Source organism: Arvicanthis niloticus, chromosome 18, assembly GCF_011762505.2.
Source record: "Arvicanthis niloticus isolate mArvNil1 chromosome 18, mArvNil1.pat.X, whole genome shotgun sequence".
In the NCBI taxonomy this organism is placed as follows: Eukaryota; Metazoa; Chordata; class Mammalia; order Rodentia; family Muridae; genus Arvicanthis; species Arvicanthis niloticus.
This window is the reverse complement of record NC_047675.1, coordinates 49,104,337-49,124,922: the sequence shown is the minus strand read 5'-3', so window position 1 is coordinate 49,124,922 and position 20,586 is coordinate 49,104,337. Positions and strand designations below refer to the sequence as shown.

Genomic DNA, 20,586 nt, shown 5'->3' with positions numbered 1-20,586 from the left:
TGGGAGATCGATCTCCTTTTACAGGCGTTCTTGTGACTCTCAAAGTCCACACAAGGTAGTCGGTTCGCAAGGACAGGTGGGCACAGGTGGGCAGGGCAGCGTCTCTTATTCCAGCTCTGGTGAGTTCACTGTGTGCTCCACTCCAGCCTGACTCTCCGCCCTTGGTTGGATGCTGAGCCCGAATGACTGACTTAGCTGCTCTGACCACACTATGCTACACTCTTTAGGTACTTCAGAGTTGATGGTCCATAGCTGCTGCCTCAAGGTGTCCTGCCGCAATCCTCTTCTCCTCTTCCCTGCTTCTAATCACCGTGTTTTTGTTGTTGTTGTTGTTCATTTGTTTGTTGGTTTTTAGTTTTTTATTTAACGTATGAGTATCTGCATGTACAGATGCATGCCCAAACTGTCCGATGGTTACTATGTGGCTGCTGGGAATTGAACTCCGGACCTCTGGAAGGGCAGCCAGTGCTCTTAACCACTGAGCCATCTCTCCAGCCCCCTAATCACTATTAAAAGTTGCAGATTCTTCCTCATCAGACTTACTTAGTACACTACCCTGACTGTTCAGGACCAGGCTAGCGTCTGTGTCATCATGATCAAGTGCTGTGGCCAACTTACACAGGCCAATAGTAGCCTTGCCTATGAATAATATGGAGGTCTCAGTCTGGAACTGCTTCTCCTGAGATAGAAGCTGTGGACCTGGAAGGATGGACTTGATCTTCTCTGAACCACTAACTGCAAATGTGTCTCCCTGACCTGCTGCAGAGCTGGTCCTTAAGGAAATCTCAGTTCCAAACCACTGTATTTGTCATCGTCTCCGATAGGTGAGGCTAAAGGTAGTTCAGTGGGCTGACATGCAACCTACCGTTTAGAATAGAGACCAGCAACCCTAAGGACCATAAGACAGAAGGACAGGCTGCTCTCTTGCCTAAGCAGCCTCTGGAGGCAGATGTAGGGCTCTACAACCAGGGCATTACCCTGCAGCTCAGCGAGGTGTTTCCCAGGGTGCGAGTTTACTGCTTTCATTTGTGTTTTATGACAATCAGAACTGGTGACACCGTGCTTGGAGTGTGAGCTGGCTATGTGGCGGTGGCTGTCCATGAGAATACCACACAAACATGAGGGTTTTCCTGTTTGAGAGTTCACTACGTAGCTCGGACATCTGCAGCTTGTTACATACCCCAGACTGGCCTCAAACTATTGATCTTCCGGACTCGAATTCCCAAGTGCTGGGGTAACAAGTGTGAGCCTCCATGCTTGGTTAAAGGTGACTGTTGTCACTGCTGGCTGAGTGGCAGTGGGGATTCCCAAACTTCTCTGCCTGTTCTTTTAAAACCAAAACAAAGGGCTGGAGAGATGGCTCATTGGTTAGAGCACTTGCTGCAACTCAAGCGAAGGAACTGGGTTCAGTCCCTAGCACCCACGTGTGACTCACAGCCGCCCTCAACTCCAGTCTGATAGCCTCCATGGGTTCCCACATGCATGTAGTCAACATAAATTAATGTAAGCAAACATGTAACACAAATAAGCACATCTTTTTAAAATGTAAAAAGTCAAAATACAAAGGCAGTTTGTGAGGTGCTCAGACGACCGAGTGCTGGGAGCTAGGCACTTTTATTGGGTGTTCTAATTTCAATGATAACTTGCATAGATCCATCTGTCACAGTCATAGGCCCTGGGTGCCTCTTCGAGTCCTAGCCTCAGTTGGCAGGCTTCAGTTGAGTTCTAGCATATTCTGAGATAAGCCATCAAGTCTCTTTACCTTACTGAGTCTTTCCTAATCTGTAAGGTGGGGTGATGACAGCACCCCCACCCCCCGCCTGGGTGCATATAAGCAGGCAGGGTGCTTAGCAGTGGCCCATCCTGAGTCCAGGTGTCGGTCCTGCCTCTGGGCCAAGGAACACGACATCAGCGGCATTTGGAGAGCAGCTGTGCCCCACAGACTGCATTGGCCTACAACCCCCCAGTGAAATAACAGAGTATGCAAGCCTGTGGTAATGGTTCCCTGATAGGAAGCAGGTCACCAAGCCCTCCCAGGAGATTCCAGCCACCCCTCCCCAGCTTCACCATGGCCTTGGTATAGGAAGTAGAAAATTGGCTGGGGGTGTGAATTACAGGGATGCAGTTTTTGTGGGTGACAACCCATGCTGGGGTGGGTCTTCGTGGTGACACAACTGCCTGAGAGTCACTTATGTTCCGGAAAGTAAACCTGCACTGTATTACAGTAATCTCAGTAAATGCATTGGTTCATCAGGCTAGACTTGAGTGGAATCATTTTTTTGTCTTATCAGTGCCGTATCTGGATGTTTGTTCATATCTGTCTCCCTCGGAAAAGTCACATAACGCTAGCAAGAGACCAAGAGCAAGCTTGACTTGGGGGTGCCTGGGCTTCTTCCCAGCAGAATTCCACACACTCAAGAGGCCTCCTCAGTGCCTCGGAGGCCTGACTCCTAAAGAACAGCAGGGTCGACCTGGTCCTCAGGTCCACCCAGGGAAGACAGGCTGCCACACGCTCACTACTGAAGAGAACCAGGGCATGGGGCAGGAAAGCTGAGTTCTGAGATCCAGAGTCCCCTGCCCTTCCTCCATTCCCCAACCCCTCCCAGCCTTCCCGAGGATTCCTGAGAGGAAAGGAAGAGGGAAGGTCCCGGAGTAAGGTTGGCCCTGAATGAACTGTAGGGAAAGAGACAATGTATATAAATATAGGCCATATATATATTATAAATGTCTCTATATATGTATATATGTACATGCGCAAGGGGGGGCTGATGGCAGCTGTGTTCCAGGATGGGGTGCAGGGAGGCCATCACAACAGTCATTGGAAGTTGAGAGTCCTGGTGTTGGGGATGTACAGGGACTGGGTCTGGCGGCTGCGTTTCGGCGTGGCATTGAGGACATCCACGCTCTTGCGGCTGGAGCACACGACATCAGTCACAAAGCTGGTGCAGTCACTGCAGACATCCTTTAGGACACAGCCGTGGGCATAGATGTGGGGGAACTCCTCCTCCACGCTCCGCCACTTTGGTCCCTGTAGGGATCTAGAACGGAGAGATGCCAGGAAAGAACCATAAGAGGAGAGAACCCTACCGGGGCTCTCTGGGAGAGCACAGCCACCCCTCCGAGCTGCTGTCGCCTCTCCTCTCCTTCCTCATCCCCAGGAGTCTTGCTGAGCATACCTGGCAGTCAGTGGACATTCCTGCCAAGAACCCTCCTCGACGGGCATTGAGTCCTGGGTCCAGACCACCCTAACTCAGTTCCCTCCAACCCTGCCTCTAGAGCCAATGACGTGACTGGTTTCTTGGGGAAATCCGCACAGGGCCGTGGGAACCTGCCCCAGTTGCTTCCAACTCTTTATTACCACAGGATACCAGCAAAGAGCCAACAGAACATACTGGAAGGCATCTCTCCTCAGTGTTGGTGTGGCTTTGGTAGTTGGCACCCTCTGAAGACTCTCGAAGCCAAGTGTGTAGACAGGGATGTGTCCGTACTTCTTGGAAGGCATCTTCATCTGCAACACAAGGAAGGGACAAGGTTCCTCAGCAGCCGCCCAGGCCCACTATCCTCCCGGCCCTGGGGACGAGAGGGGATAGGATGAAGGGCCTTTTGGGGGTGGGGTGGGGTGTTGCCCAACACATCTAATTGGAAGCAGCAGTGTCCCATCCCACCTCACCGAGACCAGAAAGGTTCCCCCACATCCTCACCTTTACGCTACAGGAAGTGCACACAGCTCTGGAAGAGATACAGAAAAACAATGTCAGTGATAGGGAAGTAGGGAGGAGAAATGAGTCAGCCCCCTGCCTCAGCCAGATCCCAGTCACCAGGCACTTTTCTTTCATCTTACCCCACACTCTTTCATCTCCCTGAGGTGACATTCACTTACCTCCACCCCTTAGCCCTCGGGAATATCTGGCCTTGAGTATCTCTGGTGCCTTTCACCACAGAAGCACAATCTAAGCAGAAAGGCTTCAAGTACAATGTCCAGTTTTATACAGTAATTAGTATTTTAAAAAATTGCCCGTATCCAACTTCAGAAGTAAATGCCTGCCAGGTGTGGTAACGCAGACCTCTGATTCCAGCACTGAGGCAAGGGGATTGTGAGTTTGAGGCTATCCTGAGCTACATAACGAGGCCCTGTCTCTGATTACAAAGATAACAAATTCCTTGTAAAAAAGTCACCCCTAAATCTATTCGTGATTCGTTACAATGAAATGTACAAACTAGTCTATAAATGTACCACGGGCTCATGTCCATACTAATGAAGGTTGTCAAACTTCCTTTTCTAAAACTATGAACCATGTTCCCTGGAAAGAAGGTCCTATAAATACCTTCCCATCAATAAATCCCTAGGTTGGGGCTGGGAGTGCACATCTACCATGCACAAAGCCCTCGCCCTGGTTAACTTGATTTTATTTCAATGTAGTCACAGAACTTATTTTGTATGGATTGAGTATTGCAGGGTTTTGTGTTTTGGTTTCCCCCACCCCACCCCCCAGTTTTTTGAGACAGGGTTTCTCTGTGTAGCCCTGGCTGTCCTGGAACTCACTCTGTAGACCAGGCTGGCCTCGAACTCAGGGATCCGATGCCTCACCTCCCTAGTGCTGGGGTTTAAGGTGCGAGCCACCACCACCCAGCTATAAGCTTTAAAGATTTACTTATTTAATGTTATGTGTGTGAGTGTTTTGCCTACATGTGTGTCTGTGTACTGCATGTTTGCCTGTAGAGGTCGGAAGACCATCAGATCCCTTGGAACTGGAGTTCTGAAGGGTTGTGAGCCACTGTGTGGGTACTGGGATCCAAACCAGGAGGGTCTTTTAAGAGCAGCAAGTACTCTTGCCTGCTGAGTTAGCTCTCCAGCAACCCCCCCAGCTGCCCCACCCCCAACTTACCCTTTTAAAGACAGCATCTTAAGCGGTGCTTAGAGGCCTCAAGCTCAATGTAGAGCCAAGAACGACCTTGAATTCCTGATCCTCCTCCTTCTGTCTCCCAAGTGCTAAGGTTGTAGGTATATGTATGTCGCTCACTATGCTCAGCTTGAACTAAATACTGAGACTTGCTTTGTGGTCCAAGATAATAACCTTGGTAAATGTCCCATATACCATTCACAAAAATGTGCACTCAGCTGCTGTTGGGTGGAACATTTTCAAGAACACACTGTCCAGATCTCCTGTTTCCTTCTGTTTCTGTCTATTGGTTTTATTGATTACTGAGTGAGAAGCGCTGAGATCACTAAATATGAATGTGCACTTATTTTTCCTGTGGTCACGTAATTTTTGCTGTGTGTACTTGGAATCTGTTATGATTATTAATGATAAAGATTTCGATTATTTATTAGAGAATGAACTGCCTTATCACTGGAAATAGTCTTGGCTCTAAAATCTACTTTCTTCATTGCCTTTGGTTTGTTTGGTTTTTTGTTTGTTTGTTTGTTTTGTTTTTTTTGTTTTTTTTGTTTTTTTTTTTTTTGAGACAGGATTTGGTCTCAGATTCTTGCCAGTCCTCCTGTCCCAGATTCCTGAGTTCCGGGAGTATAGTTATGAGCCACTATACCTTGACTCTGGGTCTTGCTTTTGTTTTATTCAAACTCACAAACTGTGCAATTCAGGCATGTCCAGACTTTTTAAAAAGAAATTTAACCTTCATTTTTATTTTATATGTATGGATGTCTGCCTTCGTGTATGTCTGTGCACAACATGCAGGGCTTGCAGAGGTCAGATGATGCCCTGGGACAGTCGCTAATGGCCTCGTGAGAGCTGGGGATCAAACCCAGATCCTCTGCAAAATCAGCGTGAGCTCTTAACCACTGACACATCTCTCCAGCTCCCCAGTTCAACCTATCATTGTCATCTATAAAGTTTACACTTCAGTAGAAAAAAATAAAAGCTCTACTTTGTAATGTAAACTTATACTTTTTGTGTTGGATTACATTCAAAGCCATCTTCCACAGCAGGTTGGCAGGTGGCAGGTTAGCTATGTCAGCATAGTCTACATTTTAATTGGGTTATTTAGGCCATTTACAGTTAATGTAGTAGTTGGGCAGAATTGTGCTTAGGTTTATCATTCTGCTATATTTTAAGCATATATTTGTTCTGTTTTTTTTTTTTTTTTTCATTTTCTGCCTTCTTTTGAACTAATGGAGTTCTTAAGTTTTCTTTTACTTCAGGCTAGTCTCAGATTCATGAATTCCGGCTTCAGTTTTTGGAGTACTGGGATTACCAGCATGTGGCTGCTCCATTCACAAATACATCTCTGAGGCAGATCTCCAGGTCTCTCTGTGCCACTCTCTCCTCTCCCACTCCTTTTCAAAGATCTCCAGCTGCCCTGGCCTCCTACCCCAGAGCCAACTGTAAAAAGACGCATCCCAGGCCAGAACAAGCTCCCTGTCAGCTTCTTACTGTTGCCTGGTACCCAGTCTTAAAGCCTATTGTTTTATATCCTTGTTTAATTGTTTGGGGCTGTTTCAGCTAGAAAGTGGCTGTTTCCCCATCTTGGCTAATTATGGGTGTCTCTTCACTATTTAAATTTAACCTAAGCCAAATGTGGTGGCACATGCTTTTAATCCCAGCTCTTTGGAGGCAAAAGCAGGCAGACCTCTATGGGTTCCTACCCTGATCACATAGTGAATTTTAGGCCAGCCAAGGCTATATAGTGAAACACTGTCTCAAAACAAAAATAAGCAAACAAATAAAAAATAAATTTAACCCAAACAAGGGATGGTGGCACTCACCTAAAGTCCCTGATACTCAAGAGACTGAAGCAGGCAGATCATGTTTGAGGCCAGTTTGGGGTACACAGTAAGACCCTGTCTCAGAGAGGGACAGACAGAGACAGAGGCAGAGAGAAGAAAACACTGAATTGGCTGGATGTGGCAGAACTTCCCCCTTGTTAGTCTGTCTCCTGACAGAAGCTCACCTCTTGCAGAAGAGACAGGTAGGTGGCCAGGAAAATAGGGGAAACTTGGTTCGGCAGCAGCAGCAAATCTGAAGGGAGAGGCCAGGTTAGAGCATGGTTGTGTGAAGCCTCTGGAGCCAGGTCCAGTCCCAACACATAATTGTCTTGGGGCTTCTACCCAAGCACCGAGCTCAGGACTGCCCCTGCCCTGCACCCAGGGCACCGGAGTCTTACCTTCCCCCTCTTGAGGCTGCTGAAGAGCTCCTTGTCCTGCAGAAACTTCTCCATCTCGGCCTTCACCAGCACCCTCCGCACGTCCACCACCTCCTCCACAGTCAGGGCCAGGCTCTCCACAGGGTGGCTGAACTCCTGGGGGCGAGGGGTAGGGGCCTGCTTGCTCAACACCCTTGGGACCCCACAGTTAACCCAGTCTCAGTCCAAACAACCTTCCATGCCAGGAAAACTCCATCCCACTGGGGGATACACACTCTGCTCTACCTTTCTTTCTCCCTGGAAGCCTTCACCATGGAATATCTGTCTCTATCTCTTTCTATCTCTCTCAGATTTATTTATTTTATATGTCTTCAGACACACCAGAAGACGGCATCTACTGATGTAATACTGACGGCATTACAGATGGCTGTGAGCCACCATGTCGGTGCTGGGAATTGAACTCAGGACCTCTGGAAGAGCAGTCAGTGGCAGTCAGTGCTCTTAACCACTGAGCCATCTCTCCAACCCCATCACTGATCTTTCAAGCCTTCTCTCCCCTGATCTGTACTGCTGCTGTGAGCCTGACTGACTCTGAGTGTGCTCTTCTGTACACAAGCAGGCCATCTGCCCTAACTGGTATTGTGAGCGAGTGAGTTATCCTGGTTTAACATAAAACTCATCAGCAGATCTTCTAAGCCTACTTTCTCTGTAAAGTGGGGTTGTTTCAGTTCCCTTGAGGCAACACAACAGACAATTCTCAACAAGGTGCCAGGTGCACACAGCTCAAAACGCTAGCTGTTGTTCGTGGAGGTAGGGGTGGAGACCAGCATACGGGGTGCCACAAGGGTGGAAATTGGGTGTTTTTTTTCTCAGCTGTGTAGCAGATAACCCTGCACAGGGCTTCTTAGTCCTGGAACAGCATCAGGAGTCTCTCATGCTCCACTAGATCTGAGCATCGGGACTTCCAGCTTCTTTCTCGAGGTATGTGTGGTCGGGAGTTCCCATGTCAGATGCAGAGAGATTTACAGCCGCCTCTATGGGTCTCTTCTGATTTTGATAGCCTGCCTTTCAGAAAGTGCTTTTTGAGATCTCCGCACTGAAAGGACACTATGGGACTCGTGGAATTTTAAAACATGCTCTTCTCTTCCTTGAACAAGAACTGGGCCTTAACTTTCTAGCCATAAGAAATGGCCGGGCAGTGGCATGCACCCTTAATCCCAGTACTCAGGTGGCAGAGGTGGGTAGATCTCTGTGAGTTCAAGGCCAGCCTGATCTACAGAATAAGTTCTGGGATAGCTAAGGCTACACAGAAAAATTCTGTCTCAAAAGAAAAAAAAAAAAAAAAAAAAAAGAAAAAAAAAAAAGAAAGAAAATGGCCATCCATACTTGGTTCATAGTGACACTGTGCCATTGTTAGTGTCATTTGGCTGTAAAATACGCTGTGGCTTTTAGCTGGCATGGCATAAGGACTCTTCAGGTCATGTAGCCGCCATGGAGCTTGCAGCCCCTGTTTATATACTACCTGAAACCCCAAAGAGACACTACCCATGTCCCCTAGTTAAATTGCTTCTGAGGTGGAAGCAGGAGCAAGTTTGAGGCTAGCCTGGGCTACATGATTTGTTCTAGGCCAACCTGGACTACATAAATTTGCTCCATGCAAGCCCGAGGTTCAATGTGAGACTGTCTCAAAAATAAAAATAAAGGGGCTGGAGAGATGATGGCTCAGCAAATAAATAAATAAATAAATAAAACCACTAGCTACTCTTCCAGAGGACACAGGTTCAATTCCCAGGACCCACATGGTGGCTCACAAACATCTGTAATTTCAGTTTCAGAAAATCTCACCCTCTCTTCTGTCCTCATGGTAGTGCATATATGTGGGGCACAAACTTACATGCAGACAAAACACCCATAAATAAGACAAACAAATTTTGTTTTTGTTTTTTTGTTTGTTTGTTGAGACAAGGTTTATCTGTGTAGCCCTTCTCTGTAGACCAGGCTGGCCTCGAACTTACATAGATCCACCTGCCTCTGCCTCCCTAATGTTGGGATTAAAGGCGTGAGCCACCACCGCCCAGCTACTTTTGTATTTTTAATGCTCAGAAACTGTGAGATAATGTTTGTTATTTTAAGATGACAAATTGAGAAGTTACTTATTGTTTTTTTAACGGACAAAGGCTTGTTCTGATTAAATGACTGACCCATGTGAGGCCACAGCCAGGCCACTATGTGTAGACAGGAGGTAAGCTTTATTTCTTGGTCTCTTTCTCATTGGGCAGACTCTTGGTGATCGCTTCCGTCTCTGCTGGGAGGGGCTCCTCCCGGTGCTTTTGTGCTCCTCAGCCTGCTCAGCCAGTAGCGTCTCTGTGCCCGCCCTGCCCTCAGTGTGTGGGGGCTCCATGAGAATCTGTTCAGCCAGTAGCGTCTCTGTGCCCGCCCTGCCCTCAGTGTGTGGGGGCTCCGTGAGAATCTGTTTTGTTTTTAACACATTCCCTCTGACCTTCAGGTGCAGGCCGATACATACGGCGCCCAACCTTAGATTCCCGGTATGTCCTGAGAAGCCGGCCCAGCATCCTCACCCTTCTCACCCAGGTCACCCCCTTGCACGTCCGAGCGTTGGCAGTGCCTTCGGCTTCCCTTTGCCCAGATGCCTGCCCTTCCGTTGATGTTTTTCCAGCAGTGAGCCTGGGAACGGACAGTCACAGGCTACTGTATGATCAGCCCATCTTTGATCGGCTACCCGATCTGCTGATCAGAGCTGGCATTGGAGATTCCATTGGTCTCACTGGGGTCCAATCAGACCTTCTTCTTACCACAGCGAGGACACGGAGGCAAGCCTCTTCTGTAGCCTGAGCACACGGATGGCTGTAGGAGTAGCTCTTGGAGCTGTTCTCTCATTCCACCTAGGGGCGTTACCTTTTAATTGAAACTAATGAGGGGCTGGAGCGATGGGTCAGAGGTTAACATCACTTACTGCTCTCTCAGAGGGACTCAGGTTCAGTTCCTAGCACCCTACAGATTGGCCCACTTCCAGGAGATCTGATGCCTTCTGACCTCAGCAAACACCAGGCATCCGTGTGGTACGTGTGTAGGCAAAACACTCACATACATAAATAAATAAACCTTTAAAGTTAATAACGCTACCTCAAACTTACATAGAACTTATAATCCTCAAAGCATTCTAACGTGTCTTATTTAATCCGAGCCTCGGCGAGATAATGGTGTCAAACATAGTTAACTTTCCTTTCCACACCTGTGGGAGCCTTTACCTGTTACCTCATTTGATACATCTGCATAATGAAATTCAGGCCCAAGTCGGGCACCACAGCAGCAGTAACTATTAGCTCTTCATACAAACAACACAAAACTCCCGGGACCCAGCATATCAAAGTCCCAGCCAACAGCACACTCCCTGAAAGACTGTTCTGACCTCAAGTCCCACAGTTCTGGGGTTCATTGTCTATCCTGACCCCACTGGAATTAAACAAACCACTTTAGGCCTGAAAGGCAAGTCTCTGTGGTTGGGGTTGCAGTACCAATGTGTACCAGCAGGTGGCAGAAAAGAACAATCTTTTCAGGGACTGGACCCTGGCACCCTCAGACAAAACGGAACCCAGAGATGCAACATCTCCTCCTCTTGAGCGCAAAGAAAGGATGAAGTTGATACTGAGAGGCCATCCAGGCAACCTGCCCTGCCACTTACCAGCCACAGGTGTCTGGTATCTGGTGCAGAAGCCTCAGGTTCATCCACTGAGCTCAAGCTGCTGGGCTGGGCGGAGCTGGGGGGAGGCTGGGCCTGGCCACTCACAGGGCAGACAACTGGAGGGAAAACACAGGCAGGCCCATGAACACCACCTGGCAGGAGGTACTGTGCCAAGTGGACAGTGGGGACAGTGTGTGTGTCCTAGTGGGGATGGTGAACGAGCTATAAGTCACACGGAGAGCTTGGAGAGTTGGCTCAGAGGTTCTTGCAGAGGACCAGGGTTCAATTCCCAACACCTACATGGTGAATCACAACCATCTGTTCCAGGGGATCCAACACCCTCCTCTGTCCTCCGCAGGTACCAGGCACACATACGTATACACACATACATGCACACGGTACACAGACATGCCAGCAAAACACCCATGCATATTAAGGTAAAAAAGTTTTAAAATTAATTTTAAGAAATCTGTAAGGAAGCCGCAGGAAAGAAGCTCACGTGCCTCCAGGGTTTTCACTTCCTGATATCAAAATGTGTGCTACAAAGTTGCGTGCAGCGCTGAATGAGCACAGGGTTCTGCTGATCAAAGGTTGCTATACGTTAGCCCGTTGTGTAAGAACGTGAGGCTAGCTCTAACCACTTGGAGACACGGGACTCCTTTAGAGATGAAAACTCACTGGGTGTCACCGCTTGATTTGACACAGCTATGCACACTTCTACTAAACTAACACTTTTGGCCATGCCAAAATCCTTTGGATTGTACGGTCATGTTCTCGGGGCCTCAGACCCATTTCTAACACTGACTGCTCCTAGGCTGAGTCCAGCTACTAACTGACAGGACTAACCCTGTGCAACCAAGCCAGCATGTCTTCGTCCTCTGGTGGGGGACAAGGGTTGGTGACAAGGCAGATGCTTCAAGAGCCACCGAAGAAAGGACTGAAGTGTCAGGCCAGCCTTCCTACTGTACCTCAGGATGTTGATAATAATTATCTCTAGGTAACAACTGTGAGAATTTGAATTCTTTCTTTAAAAAGATTTACTTTACTTTATTTATTTTTCTTTTCTCTTCTCTTCAAGACAGGGTTTCTCCGTATAACCTTGGCTCTCCTTGAATTTGCTCTGTAGACCAGGCTGCCCCTGAACTCTTCCCTCTGCCTCCGACTCCCAGTGCTAGGATTAAAGGTGTGCACAACCGTGCCTGGTGCGTGCCTTATTTATTTATTTATTTTTAGTCTATGTGTAAGAAAGAATGTACGTGCACCATTTGTGTGCCTGGTGCCCGCAGAGGCCAGAAGAGAGTACTGGACTTACTGTAACTAGAACTCGAGATGGTATGAGTAACTGCGTGGGTGCTGGGATTCGAACCCCCTTTCTCTGCAAGAACAGCCAGTGCTCTTAACCACAAAGCCATCTCCCCATCCCCCAAGGATTCAAGTGCTTTAGAAAATGTTTTGCAAGGAACAAGGGCTGGTTGGTCTCAGGTGGAAAGCAAGGACGCCTGCTTTAGGAGGCGACAGGCCGCACACTCGCCGCACGCTCTTTCTCAGTGCAGGGCTTGAGCTCCACACCTTGGGTACTTGTCTGCTCACGGAAGTCGTGAGACCAAGACTGGAACACAAAGTCCACAGGATGAACCTGAGACAATCAGGTGCTGGTAAAGGCGGTACTTACCCTGGTCTCTGGTGCCGGGCCTCCAGGAGTGCATGCTACCTGCTCTGGCCCGAGGCAGCTCTGTCCCTCCTGGGGGCTGAGCAGCTGACTGAAGGCCAGATGCCACCTCACTCCGAAGCTGAGCCAGGTCATGTTCCGAAAAAGAGCGATCCCGTTTCAGTGCCACCTCGCCACATGGGGATTCTTCTTCCTGAAAGCAAATCGGGGACCAGCCCCTCCTCATCATCACCAACTCCAGTTCTGACCACTGCCGCTCCTGACCACCGCCCCACCTCCAGCTCTGACCACTTTCTCCTATCCTCTTGCTCATCCTTGGACCAAGGCAGTGAATCGGGGGCGCTAACTGAGCCCACTGAGGCCCTGGGCTGTCCTCTGTACATCACTAGCAATCTGGTCTTTTGGATAGCTCATAGCAAGTATCTCAATAATCAAACCATTCCCTGAGGTCTTCCAGAAAATCCTGGAGAAGGCAGCTCTCAGAAGGCTGAGCCCTCAGACATGGCCAGCAGTGAGGTCCTCTGCTATCGTAGGGGCCAGGGAGCCTCCCTGGGACCAGCTTCTCACATCATCTGAGGCTACTCGGACTACTCATCTGGCCGCAAGAAAACAACTTCCACTTTTAGCCTTTGTGGTTGTGTTGTTCAGAGGGCTCTGTCCCTCTGATCCAAGGGTGCTTCTGAGCTGAAAACTTAGGGACGGGGCCACCTGCTGCCACCCAATGGTTAGAGGATGCCTACTCAGCTGACCAAACAGACCCTGTCCCGTTAAGTCTCTCCCAACCCGGTCAGCACAATCTTTTGAAGAATCTCTAGCCTCTGACCTCAGACGTGTTCATTTCTTCCATCTCTGCTAAGGTGGGGGCTTTAAGCAGGACCCGGGGCCGTGGACGCTGACTCCTGCTCCCAGCATCTGTGACAGACAGGTTGATGCAGGAAGTGGACTTGATGTCCCCAGAGCAGGCGTTGAGGATGCAGGGCAGAGAACCAAACCCTGAAGGCAGGAAAACACAAGGCAGGGGTGGGTGGTGAGGGGAGAGGGAGTCAGAGGCAGGGAGACCAGGAGACCAGGGCCAGGGTGGATGTGGGTCAGGGAGGGCAAGGAGCACAAAGCCAGTGTGCAGGGTCAACAAGAAAGACAAGGGGCCAGGGCAGGGGTGGACCATCAACAAGGAAGACACAGAGGGCAGTGAGGGAGTGGACAGTGATCAGGAAAGACAAGGGGCCAGGGCAGGGGTGGAGAGGAAGTGGGGGGGACAAAGCCCACAGATGTTGAACTGGGAGTAGTGGCGCACACCTTTAATCCCAGCACTTAGGAGGAGGAGGTAGGTGTCTCTGTGAGTCTGAGGCCAGCCTGGTCTACTTAGCATTCCAGGACAACCAGGGCTACACAGGGAGACCCATCCCCCCTTCTCTCAAAGAAAAAAAAAAAAAAAAAAAGAATAGATGTTGAACTGGGTAGTGGGGGAGTGGGCAAGAAAGACACGGCAGGATGGTGAGGGAAGACAAGTCTCCCAGGGCCGGAGTGGACGGTGAGCAGGCGGGAGGGGGAGAGGGCGGGGCCGAAGTGGACAACTTCATGAGCACCACTTGGTGTAATTCTCCACTTAGAAGGGGGACCTGAAGGCTGGTCATCCATCAACAATGGGCAACTCTGGCCTAGAGAGGAGAGCCACCTAACCTCCCCAAGGCCCCACAGAAGTAGGGTTGAACACACCAGCCTCCCTTTACAAGAAAGACCAGGTCTCAGATATCTGAGTGCACGCCTGGCTTCCAATCACTTAGAAACCTGGATTTAATTCCTTTTGCCTCTCAAATGTTGAGATTTGTCATCCATTATAACAACACATAAAGGCAAAATCAGATCAGCACCTAAAGTGCAAGATTACTTCACCTTTATAGGTTAAGACTTCACAGGTTTACAGCAAAAAAATTTACAAAAAAATTAAAATAAACGTAAGAAGCTCTGAGAGCTAAAAACAGTCCCAAGATTTGATCTGTGGCCCCAGCCGGGTCCACTGGGGGATGTCTTCTCTCCCATCATGCACCCCGTCCCCTTGCTCACCACGGGCTCCCAAGTGCTGGGCCCCTACTGGACGAAGCCTCCGCTCCTGCTTGATCTCCTCCAGGATTTTCTCGTGCAGTGTTCTTTGCTTCTGTGGTACAGGGCGAAGTCGTCTCTCCGAGACCTGCCGCCATCATGACACATTAAGTGGGGTAGGTGGTGACATGGGCCCACTCTAGGGAAATGCTGGAATAGTCCAGGAGGCTCGGTGCTACCTCTCGGTGACCCAGAAGGAAGTACTGCTCAAGGAAGCTTTGTGCACACTTGGTGTGGGGTTTAAATGGCCAAAAATTCTTCCCGAGAGGAAGGTGAATAGACCCAAAATCCCTACACTAAGGATCACGCCCAGCCAAGAGGCAAAGAGCCCTCACTGCGTCCCTCAGAAGGCAGGTGCACTAAGACACCTCCGCGTTGGTCAGAGGGCAGCAGGCCTTAGAACGTCCAGAGGAGAAGGTGCAGAGCTGGTACCTGCTTCAATGGGGGCCGTGAACGGATGAAGTCCAGGATAAGCTCATGTGCGTCTTTCTTCACTCTGGGAGGGATGTCCCCATCAACCTGTCAGGAGAAGCAGGGGCCACCCTGAGCTTGCAAGGGCCAACTGCTGGTGTTACGGTGACCAGGGTGGCTCACACAGCTTTCACTACAGCCTGGTCTTCATAGCCAGCTTCCCTCCCGCAGCCTCTGCTCCCAGGGACCCGGCTTGTCTCTAACAGGTGCGTGGCAGGTGCATGGGCCACACCCAGCAGTGGCTACAAGCACCCAAGGCCTAATGCGCCCTAAACTCAGCTGACAGCGCTACCCGAACCAAAACTTCTTCAGGAAATGGGGCTGTAGGGGTTGTCTCAGGGGTTGTCTTAAGAATGAAACGAACTTCTTCACATACAATGTTAAGACTGAAACCGATGCACATAAGGCTGTGCACATGTATGTAAAATGGAAAAATGTGACCGCCCCCTGACCCTCCAGAACCTTCTTCGTGCCCTAATTATATTGTTTCCAATCCAACCAAGAGACTCGGAAATCAGCCACACCTGCCTTACTCACACCTGCAGAAGAGCGTCAGACTCTGATCAAGCACAGGGAAGGGACAAGGGCTGCTAGCGGCGGGCGAAGGGTGCAACCACCAGCAGACGGCAGCAGGACAGGACCCTGCAGAGGACGGCAGGGCCGCGGCGGCTCACCATGACCTTGCGCAGCTTGTAGTTCCTGGCCCGGATGTCCTGCATCAGCATCTCGAAGGGCGTGAGCTGGAACTCGGTGGGCAGTGGGTTGAACTCCTTCTCCTGCACCTTCTTCAGCTTTACCCCGTGACGCAGCTCCCGCATGAGCTGCACCCACAGCCGGGCCTGACCCAGAAAACAAGATGGCCTCAGCTCGGGCACTCGTGGCCGTCCCAGCACGAACCCATCTGGGTGTACTGTGCTCTTTGTCCCAGGAGGCCAGGAGGAGCCCGTCTTACCCAGTCCGTGTGTCCCAGGTGGTCAAGCTCGGCCAGTGGTTTCTCTACCCGTGGCTCATCCTCCCCCAGCTTCTGCAGCATCTGGGACCATATGGCAGGTTAGAGTGGAAGCGGCAGAGGGATGGACAGAGCAGGCCGGGCAAATCCCACCCAGCAGGAGGCACTTCCTACTACACATCTACCACTCGGCCAGCTAAACAATGAGGCATGAAGGCACCCGACCCAGGCTTTGGAATGGCACGGGGGACTTTTCATCTTCTCTCTGGTCACTTCTCTTAAGCAGGGCCTGCTGAGGACCTAAGTGTCCACCCACACGGCACCGGCTCCCATCTGATCTACATGTCTCAGAGGGCCACTGTCCTGAACAGGTGGTTGATGCAGAAGAGGACGCACCACCCCCCCCCCTTTCTCTCCAGATCTCAGGACACCCTAGCCAAGCCATGAGCCCAGCGATTCTCTTGGTGTGCTCGTGGCTGCTTCTCTATGCGTCACCACAGACTAGCGTCTCAGAAGCTATGTATGCTCCCTTGGCCGCTGTTCTAAGTCTCCAGCCCAGCATAGCGTGGCAAGTGTCAGTCTTCAAATAAGGGTGAAACTGATGGCAATCAGATGACAGGATGAGCTGCCAGCAGGTCCCAGGAAGCAGGCCAGATATAAAGTGCTAACATCATGTGAGGGGCCGGGGAAGGTGCCAGGGACTCAGGAATTTGGGGGAAGATGCTGGACGTACTGCCTTGATGGTTCTGGGTCTAGGTAGTTTAGTGAGATTTCTCACGAAGTCCTCACTATAGAGAAATATCTACTCTTTAGAAGCTCCCACCCAACAAGAACAGAGGCAGCTAGTTACCCTGGCCTTCACCTCAAGCTACTTGCCAAACTGCTCTGAGACACACTATTGTGTGGGATTCCTGGGGCAAAGGGCATGGAAGACAGCTCTCCTGTCCTGCTTAGAATAGCTACACCTGACCCTGAGCACCTGCTTCTGTCCAAAATGCTAGCCCAGACCAAGCCAGGTGTGCCTGTCCAGGACCCTACATCTCCAGCACCCATTCCCTGGCCTGTCTCTGGGACCAGAGGAATGGACTGCAGAGGTCTGTGTCCCTGCTTAAGAGACAGCTCCTTTATCTGCATAAGGGATGGATTTGAGCAGTGGAACAGACCACATTCAAAGGAGAGCAAAGCCCAAGGCCCACAGACAGCCACAGGGAACACAGTTAGAAGTGTCTCTAAGATGCCAGAGAGGAGTGGAGACGGAAGGTGGGAACGGTACACAGAGTCCTGGGAGACGAGAGGAGAGCCTCCCAAGGTTGGCATGCCATAGTTACAAGTGAGGATCAACGGGCCCAAGCTGGGTCCCAGAATCCATTACTCCAACACCCCTGAGAGCCCATGCAGGCGCCAGAGGGTCAGGATGCTATGACCGCTTTAGGCTACAGAAAGAGAGATCCACCACAAAAAAGGGCAAGGTGGAATCACAAATCAGCATCAACTCACTTAGAAGCTGATCACCACCTGAGCAAGATGGACTGACGTGAGCCTCGCCTGACCGCTGCCAAGTCCCCCTCATCATGTGGGATGTTGAGGGGACCCGGGACAGCCTACTTCACAGAAAGAAAAAAAAAAGTTCTCTTCAAGCAGTAGAAACGTCTTCAACGAAGAATGGAGACAGTCAACGGTGTCAAGCCCTAACTCTGGGTTTTGGAAAATCAGGATGACCTAGAGGGAGTCCAGCTCAGGAGCCTAGACTCCGGCACTGGGACAAGGAACCCTAACTCTCAGAGGTGGCACCTGTTCATTTGTAAGACAGGGACCACCCGAGGATGAAGTAGGACTTTGGCAAGCACAGCAAATGCCCTGAAGGGGTTCTCTCACCTACCCATCCCCACAGCTCCAAGCCCATGGGCCTGCCTGTGCGGTTCTGCAAGGGAAGAATAGCCACTTTCTCCTGTGTCTTCACTGTCACATTTTCCAAAGGAACTGGGGTTTGGAGAGGCCAGCTGGTAAGCAAATCTCCCTATTGCAGAACTAAAAAAGTCTGGAAGGGTAATGGCTAATTTAGAAGAAACCGGAGAGACACGGTGGAAATAAAGGCTAGGAGCCACTTCTGATCCCGTCTCTGAAAACCCGGTGGAAAGAAGGCATGAAGTTAAGAATGTATGAACATTTAGGACAGTGCCCAGCAGTGCCCAGCTTGTGGAGAGGGGGAAACTTATAGGTATTCCTAGGAAGGTACAGTAGTCAGGTACCAAGGACCTTCACCCGTTGGACGACCAAGGACGAGCCCCATCACCTCCTTACCCTCACCCCCACCCCCACCCAATTTGTACGCCCACCTCCCATCCACTTCCGTTGTTCTGTCCAGCACCAGCCCAACCACTTGCAGCCCACGCCCTGCTCACCTCTTTGGCCTCCCTCACCCGGGCCAGGAAGGCACGGAGCTCCAGAGTCTCCACAAAGAGAGCTCGGCACACTGCCTGGTAGTGGGCCTGCGCGCCGTGGGGGTCGGTCAGGCGCGAGGCACACAGCCGCATGGCCTGGGCAAAGGTGCGCACGGCTCGGGGGCCGCCCTCAGCCTCCTCCTCCTCTTCTGGACCCACGTAGCCCTCATCCGCTGCCCCGCAGCTGCTGTCTTCGCAGTCGCTGTTGGCCATGAGCCCGATGAGCCTCTCCAGTTGCGGGCTGAGTTCTCGCTCCTCATTCTCATCTAACCCCCAGTCCAGCGCACGGTAGATGGCAAAGCCCAGTGACTGCACCATCTAAGGGACAGAGGTGTCATACGGTCACCAGAGATATTCTGAGCCACAAGGGTACTTGGAGCTCGCAACCAGCGGCGCCCGCCATCACAAGACCAATGAGATGCCAGACAGAATGAGAGGCAGGGAAAGAGACCACAAGGTACAAACATGGACCACTGTTAAAGGGACGTTCCCCAAACGTGCCACTTCAGAAAGCAGGAAATTTCTTACCAATATGCGCCGAACTTGGGCTTCAGCACCCTCCCCTCCCAGGTATTTAACCCAGAGAAGTGGAAAGATACGTCCACGCAAGACTTGCTCATAAACTAGTCATATGTTCTTCCTAGCAGAGACAAGGAGGCATGTACCCACAGTGGGGCACCATAATACAGGGAGCAGCCAAACACACACATGCACCACAGATCAGATGAAAAGCCTTTATACAGTGCGGTCATATAGCTTGACTCTGAGCAAGCTGAGGCCGTCCACTTCAACAGAAATGTTAGCAGCTCCCTGTGAGCTGGGAAGGCTCGTGATGCCTTTTACGTAAAAGGAAAGACTTATCTTGGCTCTGGTGCTGTTTGCATAGTATACACATCCCCCGAAAAATATAATTAAGAAAGAGGTCATCGAGATAAGTGTTAGCATCACGTGTCATGTAACGGTGTGGTATACATCAAAGACCAGCTGACTCACTCCAACAGCTGCTGTGATTCCAAGTAACGACTGTATTTTAGGGGCTTGGGGGTTTTGTTTCACAGTGCTGGGTATCAAACCCAGGCCTTCACACGTGATGTGGCGGTCCTCTATCACTGTACCACACCCAGCCGTGCTCCACCATCCACACCCAGCCGTGCTCCACCATCCACACCCAGCCTCACATCAGTTTTACAGGAAGGTAACTTTTCTGGGAATATATATTAGCCTGATCAAAGTGGAGAGAAAAACCACATTGAGGGCACGTGATGGAGCGAGAAGGTGCAGAGGGCACAGGATCAGGACCTGGGGACCAGGGGGAGCTCACTGTGAGAGGCCCTGGTGCTTCAGTTGATTGGGTTTCCTGAAATTCTCCATAAGGCTTACTATGTAGCCCTGGCTAGCCTCATAGTTCCAAGCTTCCTGTCTTAGCTTTCCAAAAGATTCTGGGCATGTGCCCCCATGCCTTATAATAAGTCTTTTTAACTCTCTTCCATTTTATTTTTACTTTTATTTTATGTGTATGGGTGCTTTGTGTGCCTGTCAGTCTGTGCACCACATGCATGCAGTGTCTGTGGAGGCCAGAGTAGCGTGCCAGGTCCCCCGAGACTGGAGTTACAGACATTGTGTGTCTGTGCTAGGAATCAGACAGAGATCCTCTGGAAGAAGAGCCAGTGCTCTTAACTGAGGAGCGTCTCTCCAGCCTCAGTGTCTCTCTATCTTAACTGAGGAGCGTCTCTCCAGCCTCAGTGTCTCTCCATCTTAACTGAGGAGCGTCTCTCCAGCCTCAGTGTCTCTCCATCTTAACTGAGGGGCGTCTCTCCAGCCTCAGTGTCTCTCCAGCCTCAGTGACTCTTTTTAAAAGCATAGTAAGCATCCTTGAGGTTTTTCTGTAGAGTCCTCTTACCTCAGCATCTCTGTTTCACTTGGCAAAGAACCCTCTCAGTGACCTTCAGTGCTGCCATCAATGACCTGGGGACAGCGGCTGGGGAGTGCACTGGAGGATGCTGCTTCCTCTCCAGATGCTGCCTGCACCTTGATTCCCCCATGCCCATGTGACTATCCCCCTCCACCAGTTAGGTTTAATCAGACATGGGAACACTGGAATGGGCGCTGGCATAGCTGAATACACAGGAGGATTAACAGTGCCCCTAATCTG

General features: G+C 50.5%; 1 protein-coding gene across 3 annotated transcripts in view; it reads right to left on the bottom strand.

The window, feature by feature from the left end:
• Window positions 1-2,697: 2,697 nt before the first annotated feature.
• Window positions 2,698-20,586, bottom strand: part of Spire2 (spire type actin nucleation factor 2) — a 35,105-nt gene continuing 17,216 nt past the window's right edge. Inside the window, exons 1-14 of one of the 3 annotated variants that reach the window (XM_034522975.2) lie at window positions 20,335-20,494; window positions 18,396-18,752; window positions 15,997-16,077; window positions 15,719-15,883; window positions 15,006-15,092; window positions 14,538-14,661; window positions 13,297-13,466; window positions 12,477-12,666; window positions 10,805-10,920; window positions 7,123-7,257; window positions 6,910-6,977; window positions 3,702-3,729; window positions 3,393-3,508; window positions 2,698-3,038 (exon numbers count right to left, since the gene is read on the bottom strand). In XM_034522975.2, coding sequence (XP_034378866.1) covers window positions 2,816-3,038; window positions 3,393-3,508; window positions 3,702-3,729; window positions 6,910-6,977; window positions 7,123-7,257; window positions 10,805-10,920; window positions 12,477-12,666; window positions 13,297-13,466; window positions 14,538-14,661; window positions 15,006-15,092; window positions 15,719-15,883; window positions 15,997-16,077; window positions 18,396-18,752 — 1,860 coding nt within the window. In that variant the 5' untranslated portion in view covers window positions 20,335-20,494 and the 3' untranslated portion in view covers window positions 2,698-2,815. The other 2 variants (XM_034522973.2, XM_076916026.1) reach the window with 2 other exon arrangements.